The sequence below is a fragment of the Macadamia integrifolia genome, chromosome 6, assembly GCF_013358625.1.
Source record: "Macadamia integrifolia cultivar HAES 741 chromosome 6, SCU_Mint_v3, whole genome shotgun sequence".
Lineage (NCBI taxonomy): Eukaryota > Viridiplantae > Streptophyta > Magnoliopsida > Proteales > Proteaceae > Macadamia > Macadamia integrifolia.
In genome coordinates this window covers 7875213-7887341 of record NC_056562.1, presented here as the reverse complement: position 1 = coordinate 7887341, position 12129 = coordinate 7875213, and the positions used below count along the sequence as shown (strand labels likewise).

The following is a 12129-nucleotide window of genomic DNA, read 5'->3' as shown; positions in this document are numbered from 1 at the left end:
CTTCGGTACTGTCTTTCTATCAACTATCTTGGTGATGGTGTATGGTCCATTCTCTATGGCTCTCCATACAAGAATGTTGTGATCACACACAAAATTCTTGAATCTGCACTTCTAGAAAGAAAAGTTTTCTCCATTAAAGTATGGGGGTCTCGAGGCGTTCATGTCTTCTGGTGGTCCTTGGAATGTGGTCATGGTCTTTGACTCACTATTAAGACGATATAGTCTTAAATAAATTGAGCTCCTGCTCTGATACCAATTGAAATAACCTAAAGCGGGTGAATAGGTTATACTAGTGGAATTTAACTCTTTTCGATAAAAATGTCACAAGTGTGACTGTAAGTTAAAAGCGATGTTGAATAAATAAAATAACAATAACCACAACACAAGATTTATAGTGGTTGGACTCAATTCGAGTCTAGTCCACTCCCTACAAGAATCCTCTTGTAAGGTATTCCACTAGTTTTCCCTTTCAGTACAGTAGGTAGGGAAGAAACCTTTACAATCTTTTTACGGATAAGAGTATCCTTACAAATCTCCTTTCCAGGCAGAGAGATGCCTTCACAATCTCTTTTAAAGGTAGAGAGAGACCTTTCTCTTTTTAGGATAAGAGTATCCTTACAATCCTAAGTACAGTCTAGAATTGTAAAAACAGAAAATAAGAAATAGTGGAATAAGAGGAATATCTCAAGTGTGGTGCAAATGAGAATGAATAATAAATGATGAGTGATGCACCTTTTGTAAAGTCCTCTCTTACGGCTTTGACTTGCACAGGAGAGTAGAGGACTTTGAATGAGACTTGAGCCTCTTGTTTGGGATTTGTGTAATAGAATAACTCAAGTAGAAATAAACTTTTCTAATGCTTGTAACAATGCTCTTAAAGCTCTTTCTTAATGAATAATTAATTAAGAGTGATTAGGGTATTTATAGGTGAACTTAGTGAAGCATTTTAGGCAGGGAATCAAGCTCTAACGGACATATTCTGGGTCCACTGATCGACCGCTATTGGTAGCCGGTCGATCGCCAAGAGCCGTTGTAGGCAAAAAAAATAGCCGTTGGGGCACTTCCAGGCAGGCACCGGTCGACCGGGACTTTCAGCTGGTCGACCACCTATGGTCTCGGATTGGTCCGATCAACCAGGGCTTCCAGCCGGTCTACCGTCTATGGTCTCGGGTGGTTCCGGTTGACCGGGGCTTCCAGACGGTCGACCGCCAACATGACATGCTCTATTTTGACAGACTGCTGTCATACTGACCAGTCATCAGTGTTTTGACCATAACTTTTCGGTCCGACTTCAGAATGATCTGAGATTAGTTGCGTTAGAATCACAACTCAATTTCCTACAGCTTCTATGAAGGATTCATCTCCTAATACTAATCTTAAGATTCCCTAAAATACCCTTGAGTCAGGTTACTGTGTGTTCCACATCACTTAGAGACTTTCCATATCTGGTCAAGGCATGCTCTATGGTCATTCTAATATGATGTAATGCACATGCATGAGGTGAGTGTATATAAGTATGTGGAAATTACAAATTACATTAAAAACAACTTAATCTATCCTAGTGGTCTTCTTCTTCACTTGAATCTTCCATTCTTTGGCCCTTCATCTTCTTTCCTTCTTGTTTGCTGTTTCATGTCTTTAAGCTTCATGTCTTGATTCAACCTTCGACCTTCTAAGGGTTTCTTCAAGCTAATCACACTTTATCAATCAAGTTAAAGATGTATGTTTGTTTGTTAACACCAAAACATGGCAAAGAGTGTGGACATGTTTCCCAACATCTCTCTTATCTCTCTTATCTGTCAACATGCAGAAATCAAGACTATTTTTATTTGCTGTGTTTATTATGACCTCCTATATTATTTGGAAGCATAGAAATATGGTTATTTTTAGATGGAAAAGACACCACCCATTTTCCATCCTCAAACAGATAGAATTATGGACAACTGATGAGACGTCACCCCACACCACCCCCCCTTCCAATACCTTTTCTTCAACAAAAAATCCTTGTCACCACCATGCACGCTGATCCATCCTTGAACACATCAGGATGGACAACTGCCCTTATAACAAAAGGAAAATGCGCATTACTAATGGCTAATTACTTGATGACAGGAAAAAGTATTAAGGCAGCGTTAAAAGGGCTCCTTCAGAGGATAAAGGAGACAAACGCAGAGGGATGGACTATCGATGAAGTTTGGCATGATGACGAACAATTAGAAATTCTGATAAATGGGAAGTAATCAACTTTTTGGCCTTGGTTCACATTTCCTCTACGCATAGAATCAGAGGACCTTTGTTTAGACCAAATTTATGTACAATACCAAACAACAACTTCATTTTTTTTCTTTTTTTTTTTGCCCAAAAGCATTGCTGCAAAGGCAATTTATGGCAAATCTGCTATTGGGAACACCGATACTTTGTACATCCGTGATTAAACTGTGTAGCTTTCCTTTTCTTTAATTAAATAATAATAATAATAATAATAATAATAATAATAATAATAATAATAATAATAATAATCATAATAATAATAATAATAATAATAATAATAATAATAATAATAATAATAATAATAATAATAAACTAGAGGAGGCACCAGTGGTTCTTGCCAATGAGTAGTTCTTGGCTGATCACAAATGATTAACAAACTGCCTCATGTCTAGGGGTGTCAATCGGTTCAAGCTGGGTTGATTTCGGGCAGGCCTAATTGGGCTTGGCCACTTTCAAACCTAGAACCATGATCAGTTTGAGTGATCCGGCCTCATATGCTAGGATGGTACAATTTATAAATGATTGGTTGGGTATTAGTCCTTTTATTTTTTTTTTGGATAGAAGGTATTAGTCCTTAATCGGACAACCAGCTAAATGTACCTTAAACGGGCTAATTATCTCTAAACAGATTCTAATTGGACTCTATTTGGGCTTTTAACGGTAGGGCTCGCCGGGCCATGCCTGGAGTCGACAACCCCACTCACGCCAGCCTTCCCTTTATTCTAGGAAATTCGGATAAAACCATTTTAAATTTTGAGAAACCATTTTGAGAAACCCAAATAAGTTGGTCTGTTGGCAACACTATAGTTATTGGTATTGATATCGGTATTGATATCTCAATTCAGATCAGATCGAATGTCATTTGGTCACTTTTGTTCTTACTTTTCATAAAAATACAATTTCTTTACATTTTTACCTCTGAAACGATGCTATAACTGATTCAAATCAGTCAGGTATATATAATATATCCAATACAGTCGATCCGATATCAATACTTAGAACCGTGGTTGGCAAATGAGTTCATGAGTTCAACTCGATGAAGCGTTTCCCTTGACAATGGATAGGAGGGTACAACGGCTGAAGAGGATCCAAATTCTATCATGCCACTCTAAAAGGAAGTATTTGTTTCCTATTAGATATCCTAATCCGTAAGAAAGTGTTTGTTTCCTATTAGATCCCCTAATCCGTAAGAAAGTATTTGTTTCCTATTAGATCTCCTCATCTCCTAAACGTTTCGTCTCTTTCTTCCTCTATTTGATAAGGTCAGTGTCTCTCTCTCTCTACAGTTACTGTTTCTCTTGAGTCGCCACTCTCTCCACATTAAGTAGCTAATATCTCTCTCTCTCATACCCAATTGCCAAACATGTTCGACTTTACCGCCATCCCTTCCCCATCGAAGCTCCTATCTACCTATGCCTCTGTGGTCACCACCATAATGGTTATTCGCACAATGGCGTACCAACTCAAACCCCCCAGTTCCAAACCTACATTTACTCTCGCTTGCAAAAAATCATTGCCCATTTCATCTCCTCCCCTCGGCGGCAGCTCATGACCATCGTTGTTGATGAATACTCCAGCCTCCACCGCAACCAAATCTTCGACGCCTCGGAGATGTACCTGTGTTCTAAGTTCACCACCACCACCTCTTACTCTTCCTCTTCCATGGACAGAATCAAAGTAACCAAAACTCCAAGAGACAACAACCTCTCTCTAGGCTTTGCCAAGGATCAAGTGATCATCGATATCTTCAATGGGATTCAACTCAAATGGAGGCTTGTTCATTACCAAGAAGGCAAGAACTTATCTACGAATAACTACCATAACAGCAGGAACTCTAGATGGTTTGAGCTGAATTTCGAAAAGGAACACCAAGGCATTGTGTTGGATTCTTACTTGCCTCACGTTTTGACGGAATCAAAGGCCTTGAAAGAAGAGAACAAGATTTTGAGACTCTATACTTGTGGCCAATTTTCTAGCAGAAATCATGAAGAAGGCAACGACGGTGGCGGTGGTGGTGCATGGGGATCCATCAAACTCGAACATCCGGCGACGTTTGATAAATTGGCGATGGAACCAGAACTCAAGAAGGCTTTGATAGAGGATTTGGATAGGTTTGTAGAGAGAAGAGAGTTATATAGAAGAGTTGGAAGGCTTGGAAACGAGGGTATCTATTATATGGACCTCCAGGGACTGGGAAGTCTAGCTTGATAGCTGCCATGGCCAATTACCTCCAGTTTGACATCTATGATTTAGAGCTCGCAGGTCTTTATGTAAGATCAAACACCAAGAAACATGAATAATAAAGAGACAATAGATCCGTACGACACAGAGATTTAACGAGGTTCACACTCCAGGGTGGTCCTCGGGCGAAGAAGAAGATGATTCACTATGCAGAAGAGAAATTACACACTAGCAGCGGTGAGGAAAAACTCACCCTGAAACCCTAGCTCCAAAAAACCCCAAAATACAATGACTTTCTCATCAAGCAATAGTACATTATATATACTCCAAATCACGGGTTGATCCATCAGGTCGCGGTCGATCCGATCGAACCATACCAGAGGGGGCGTACGAGATCAGTGATGGGCTCCAGGCTTGGGCCTATCGGCCCAACCCCTCTGCTTCCATCACAGATCTCAGAAAATTTTGCATTCGGGTCACCACCAAAATATGTCAGATCGGGTCAATCTTCAAAACGGGTCAAGAATTCAAGACAAACTTAACACTTTATAGTAACTCAAGTCTCAGGGACTTGCTGGTTTCAACCACTAACCGATCCATACTTGTTATTGAAGATATTGATTGCAGTATTGACATGGAGGATCGTAGAACTCATAAAGGAAATAGACAATCAGACCAGGTCAATTTCCTTAGCTTTTAAGAGCTAAGGATTTTTTTTTTTAAGCCCTGGCCCACCCTCCTCGGAGTCCGGATCAGGTTCTAGTACGAGAACCATCCTTACGGTGCCTGATCCATGGTTGGAACCCACTTAATTTCTCTCTTTTTACAATAGGCTGAGAGATTAAGTGGGTTCCAACTGTGGATCAGGCACCATATAATAATGGTTCTAACCGAATCCAAACTCCCCTCGCCCTCCCCCTATCCCACCACTATTCCATGATCTCAGGTGACCCTTATGCAGTGCAGGGTCAATGAGAGCATGTGCAAGGGTATCAATATGGATGAATTTTTTATTATAGAACGTAGGATGGTAATTTCACATGTTCCTATGCCCGACAAGCAGCATTCTTTGAATCATGTGGGTGTGAGATGGGATTGGAGCTAGGGTTCAAGGGGTTGGAGAGAATCCAAATTTCATTCTTTTTCCTCTTTTCAATTTTTACTTAGGAGAAAGAATCATGGTGATCCCCTAGCCAATGGGAGGGCACGTGGGGTAAGTGGGGCAGTGTTGTCTTTTTCTTTTATATATAATTGTGTCTATTTCCAACACCAGACTGACATGAATTTTTTTCCCTTTCTATTTTTACCACCAAATAAAATTTGCATCCAATCTTTAAGCAATGTAGCATGGCTCAATGTTGGTTTTTAATGCAAGTTTTAAAACACAAATTAAGATTCAAAACACTTGTTCCTTCAGTTTTGGAGATTCTTTAAGTCTCTCTATAAAATGGTTATTAAATACTACAATTGCTAATACGTAATTTATCCTTTGAAGCTCCTTAAGGCATTTTCTCTTTTCAGTTTTTGAGACGCTTTATGTCTCTACACAGAAGCTTCTTGAGGAAGCAATTCTTCAGTTTTTGAGAGATTAAATTTGAGAGATCTTTAATCTCATATCTTTAAGTATCAATTTATTCACTTTGATTTTAAAGTTCTTTAATTCCTTTCTTTTACTCCTCATCCAAATTGTCTTATAGATAGGGAGAACATTAGTATTTGTAAAACACGGAACAAATCATTTGAGTTATTCAAGTATGTTCTTAATTTTGCTTCTCTTGGGTTTTGTTGGATTTTAACATGTCCATTGAGTGAGTGTTTTGTTTTCTAGTTTGAGCACAACCCTATAGCATTCGAAGGGGTCCAATTGTTGAGTGCACGATTACTGGGGGAGCCATCGGGTTGTTTTATCTTGGAGGCCGATTTGTAATATTCCAGGTTGCACCATAGGGGGCATCTAAGGTCTTAAGGACAGTGTCAAGTGACACGACTCAACCCACCAATTTTTCTAACAATCTTTGTTTCAGGTATCAGGAATATTTCATACAGGTGATAGATTGAAAGTTCTCTTATCAAGAAGGCAACACTGAGGTTTGCTCTCTCAATAATCTGACACAACCTTCCCTACACTCACATATATGACGCTAATTGTCTATAAGTCCAATTTACTAAGCTTTCCTATATTTTTGTTTTGTAATTCAAATAGTTGACCCTCTCCGGACTACTCAACATCATCGATGGACTGTGGTCAAGTTGCGGAGATGAGCGGATCATAGTGATCACAAACAATTATAAAGATAGACTTGACCCAGCTTTGCTGTGACTTGGCCGTATGGATATGCACATTCTCATGTCTTATTGTACACCATCATGTTTCAAGATTCTCGCTTCTAATTACCTTGGGATCTGTGACCATCCACTTTTTAAGCAGATCGAACGGTTGATGGAGGAAGTGGAGGTGACCCCAGCAAAAGTGGCAGAGGAGCTGATGAAAAGCGATGACGTGGAGGTCAGTCTCTGTGGTCTCATTAATTTCACGCATAGTAAGAATATGGAATATAGAGCCAAAGCAAAGGAAAAAGTAATCCATGATGATGAAGAAAGAGTTGGTGGCAAGGGAATGGTGACCGAGGACAAAAGCAGCAAATAGATTCATAGTTAGTGACTTGGATTTTGGATTTATTTGTATATTTAGGAATGGAGATTCTTTTTCTTTTTTAAGTATTCGGTTCATATTTTTGTAGATTTTGTGAATATATATTTGATTATTTGTATATTTAGGAATGAATATTTTGTTATTTATATACATAGGAATGGATATTTGATTATTTATATGCTTAGATTAAAAAAAAAAAATAGAAATATCTATACAGAATCAAGGTAATCTGCAAGAAACATATAATTCAACCAAGGTAATCAAAATGATGAACAATTGAATGTCCCATTTAGGAGAGAGAGGGAGAATGGGAAGAGGAGAGAGAGACTCTACGGTGGAGATGGACTCGGATACTGATGGGGATGGTGATTCTCATGGTGGCCGCCCTCCTGATAGAGGTATACAGAGACGGTTAACCGACTTCCAAAAACCAGTGAATAATTTGCAGCCCCCACCACCATCGGTTACAGAAGACAGAATTGAGCAAGATAATAGCAAGGTAATGGCGGAGGAGATCCTATAAGGGATTCAACGGTGAACATGGAGACTGGGATGGAGGGAAAGAAACAGTCCTATGCTACAATTGCACGTAGAACTTTGCCAAACATAGAGGACCTGCCGGATCCGATCCATGCAGGACCTCTCACCAAGGTGGTGATCCCACATGAGGCTTATGAAGAAAAGTTGCAGAGCTTCAACTATGCCTTGATTGGCAGGACAAACTTCCGGTTTGTCTCAATGGACGATGTGAGAAGAGATGCAAAAATGGCTTGGTCTCTAAAAGGTAGAGTTAATCTAGCCCCCCTAGGCAAGGGCTTTATCCTCTTCCGCTTTGAACTCAAAGGCGACATGACCTCTATGTGGAAAAGAGGGCCCGTTAAGGTTAGAGGGAATATCATCCGATTCCAATGATGGTGAACTGAATTCAGCATCCATGAAGACTATACCCAGACCAAACTTGTTTGGCTCCGATACCCTGTGTTACCAATGGAATATTGGCATGAGCGTATTTTATTATCTATAGCAAAAGCATCTGGTTGACCTGTGGCAATCGACAAAAGGACAATGGCTGGGTCTATGGGCAACTACGCCCGGGTTCTAGTGGAGGTGGAAGTGGGAGGATCCAGAGTGGAGGAAATACAGGTGGAAAGAAAACAACCAGGTAAAGATGCCCTGTTCTGGTTTGAACAACGAATTCTGTACAAAGATGATATTGGGAGGTGCGGTGTATGCAAAAAACTGGGTCACTCCTCAGCCAAATGCAGAGATAGGAAGGAGAAGGAGGTGAGAGATGCTGAGAAGAGGGGGTAGAGGACCATGAATCGGACCATGATGGGGTGGAGGAGGCCAGAAGAGATGAAGCTGCAAATTCCGGCGGCCATGACAGAGCTAGAATTCCAAACTTGGTAGGAGATCAATCCTCTCCTATTGTTATAGAACCTTCTATTCAAAGAACCAATCAGCCAAAGGAAACTTCACCTGCTTTAAATAATGCCTATCAAGACACCTCCGCGTTAGATTTGGAGATTATTCTCCCAATCAATGAGGAACAAAATAGGAATGCCCAGGACCTAGTTATGGTGGATAATCCGCTTGGTGAAGGCGGGTATGGATCAGACCTAGATGACTTGAGTAGCCACACGTTTGAAAAAGATTCTCATGAATCCAGGGAATCAGACCTTCAGGAAGAGAGAGACATAGATACTCAAGCCCAGGGAGTGATAAAGGATGAAGGGAGAATTCAAATACAGCGTACATTATGCCCTCGCAAGCCTAAAGTGGTCCTTATCGGTAACCATGGTGGAAGGGGGCATGTTCGAGGTGGAAAATTGGTCGAGGCCAGGACTGGGGAGACCAAGAGCACATTATTTCGGGTGTGACCACATCGCAGATAGTAGCAGGGAGAGTGGTAGTTCAACACCAAGAACTGGCGGCAATTGATCAAATTATAAGTCGCTCAGAGAGAGATGACAGACGTAAAGAGAAAGTCCCTACAACAATGGGGCAGACATCAATGTCTAACCGTCATGCTGGCCTTAATTAGTGTCTTTATGAAGATCCTCTTTTGGAACATTAGAAGAATGAAAAAGGCGATCGAAAGACGAGCTCTGAGGGATTTGATCTTGAAGAAGGATCTAGACCTTCTTTGTATTGCGGAGCCTATAGTGGATGTGAGTGCCTTTCCATCCCTTTATTTTGATAAATTAGGCTTTTATTGTGATTTTATTCATAACAACCGAGCAGGAAAGATCTCCAACTTATGGATTATGTGGTGAAGGAATTTGAATATGCCTGCGATTGTCTTTGAATCGAAGCAACATATTACAATCTCCTTGGTTTGGGATCTCCATTGGATCCAGATTTCTTTTGTTCATGCGAGCAGTTTCAAAGCAGAGAGAAGAACTCTATGGCTTGACTTGGTGGCGGACCTTCCCCAAATGCCCACCCCGTGGACTATTATAGGAAATTTTAATGCTACACTCCAGTCTCATGAAAAGCGTGGCTCAGGTAATTTTAGTTTGGGGTCTACAGTAGAGTTTGGGGCAATGGTTGATGCACGTTCAATGGTTCAGATGCCATCGGTTGGTAGAAAATTCACTTGGTCTAATAACCGGCGCAGAGGCAATGTGTGTGCAGTCCTAGATAGAAGTTTTTATAATGAGGAGTGGCTCTCTATTTTTCAGGATTGTTCGCAACAAGTTTTAATGCGGGATGCTTCTGATCATACCCCCTTGTTGTTGCTCTCTGCCGCCTCTCAACACCCTCCTAATTGCCCATTCTAATTTCACCACTTTTGGATGGACCACAAGGACTTTGAGAGAGTGGTTGCTGATTCATGGGTAGAATGGGTATCAGGGTATCCTATATCTGTCCTTACCAATAAATTGAAGCGCCTCAAAGGGGCTCTCAAGAGTTGGGCGAGACACTCCTTTCCTCACTTTGAAAGAGCTCTGGAAGAAGCGAAACAACATCTGAACCAGGTGCAGGATCAGATCGAGAATAATGGCATGGACGATCATCTGTTTGCTCTAGAAGCGAATGCAAAGACTGCTCTGATCAAGGCTCTGGAAAACCATGAAAAACTCTAAGTTGAAAAGGCAAGAATCAGGTGGGTGAAATTGGTGATAAAAATTCTAAATTCTTCCATTTATCTGCAAAAATGAGAAGAAATAGAAATACTATTAGATCTCTTAAAAATCAAGATGGTATGGTGATTGAAGGGCAAAGCCAAATGGGGGATTACATAGTTGATTATTATGAGTGATTCATAGAGCGGTGACCCAGATAAACCACGATGATCTTCTGGATAGTATTCCATCGGTCTTGCAGCAGGCAGATATATTTCGGCTTGACTCTCTCCCAGGTGACTCAGAAATTAAAATGGCGGTTTGGGAGTTGGATCCTGACAGCTTTCCAAGCTCTGACCGTTTCTCTAGTGCATTCTTCAAGCGATGCTGGCAGATCATGGAAAGGGAAATGTGTAATGTAGTCAGATATTTTTTCAGCTTGAGCTACATGCCTAGTGGGGTCAACAATAACTTTATGGTCCTGATTCCCAAAGTGGATGGAGCTGATACCTTAGATAAATTCCGGCCGTTGTGCATGGGAAGCTTTTTTTGTAAGATTATATTGAAGGTGATGGCAAAACGCCTAGAACCCCTTCTTCCTAGAATTATATCTGAGCAATAGGGTGCTTTTTAGAAGGGGAAGCTTATTCATGATAATATTAGTGTGGCGTCAGAGTTGGCCAATCTGATGTTCTCTTCCACTAGAGGAGGCGGCCTTGGATTAAAAATAGACATCAAGAAAGCCTATGACACAATTCCTGATCCTTCCTTTAGCAAGTGTTGCGTCGCTTTGGCTTCTCAAAAAAGTGGATTACTTCGCTTCACCAACTTATGGTATCAACTAGGATATCAATCCTTATCAATGGAGATCCGCAGGGCTATTTTGGTGTGGAGCGTGGGTTGAGGCAAGGGGATCCCATCTCTCCGATGCCGTTTATTATAGCGGAAGAAGTCCTTACCAGAGGACTGAAGAGGCTGATCCAGACAAATAATCTGAAGACGATTCATGGTCCTAAAGGCGTCCCTACCCCTGGACATATCTTCTTTGCCAACGCCATATTTATCTTCTCCAATGCTTCTTTGAGGTATGTTCGTAATTTAAGAGATTTTTTGTGCAAGTACCAAGAGTTCTCTGGTCAGTCTATTAATTTTGAGAAAAACAAATTTTTCCTTGGAAAAATTGCTTCGACCCGCAAGCAGACCTTTGCTGAGACCCTTGGCATCCCAATTTGTAACTTCCCCACTCGTTATCTAGGAGTGGAGATATTCAAAGGGAGAGTGAAAAAAGAAGCCTTAATGCCGATCATGGACAGAGTGAAGGGTAGACTTGCAGGATGGAAAGGGAAGCTCCTATCAATGGCAGAGAGAGTGGAATTGGTATGCTCTGTGATCTCTGGTATTCTGAATCACAACTTTGCAGTGTATTGGTGGCTGTCTTCCCTTCTTGCCACCATGGAGAGGTGGATGAGAAACTTCATCTGGTCAGGGGAGGTAGATATTGCGAAGACGATAACAGTGAAGTGGGATACCTTATGCAAACCCAAAGAGGAAGGGGGTCTGGGAATAAGAAGACTTAGAGACACAAACAAGGCTTTACTTGGTAAATTGGTTTGGAGAATGAAGCATGAAAGGTCTGCAGCCTGCGCTTTCCTCAGAGCTCGCTTTGTTAAGAAGGAGGGTCTCTTCAATAAGGGATGCCGCCATTCATCGATTGCTATGTGAGTTAGAAAAATGTGAGACTTTGTGAAGGATAACGAGAGATGGATTATTGGGAATGGTAATCTAGAAAATTTCTGGAAAGATAAATGGTGGGGACCAAAATCAATCCTAGAAGCAATTTAGAACATTGACCTATCTTCCTTTCTACTTCCTCTAAGGTTGGCGACTTTATCAGAGAAGGAGAATGGGCTCTACCTGAGGTTAACTCAGATCATCTCTACTCTATATTTAAGGCGA

The 12129-nt window shown here is 41.0% G+C and overlaps 1 protein-coding gene and 1 pseudogene across 1 annotated transcript; both read left to right on the top strand.

Moving 5' to 3' along the window:
• The first annotated feature begins 3634 nt into the window (after positions 1 to 3634).
• On the top strand, positions 3635 to 7099 carry LOC122082045 (annotated as a pseudogene).
• A 3387-nt stretch (positions 7100 to 10486) lies between these two features.
• On the top strand, positions 10487 to 11895 carry LOC122082043. Its single transcript, XM_042649545.1, has 2 exons — positions 10487 to 10741; positions 10948 to 11895. Exons 1-2 carry the CDS (start codon positions 10487 to 10489, stop codon positions 11893 to 11895), a joined length of 1203 nt encoding a protein of 400 aa, XP_042505479.1.
• Positions 11896 to 12129: the final 234 nt, after the last annotated feature.

Bases quoted from the DNA above. Each gene is read 5' to 3' on its own strand.
- LOC122082043 (XM_042649545.1), top strand. From the start codon at position 10,487: ATGGCGGTTTGGGAGTTGGATCCTGACAGCTTTCCAAGCTCTGACCGT. The intron at 10,742-10,947 runs GTGATGGCAAAA...TCCTTCCTTTAG, and splicing joins TTTGTAAGATTATATTGAAG to CAAGTGTTGCGTCGCTTTGG.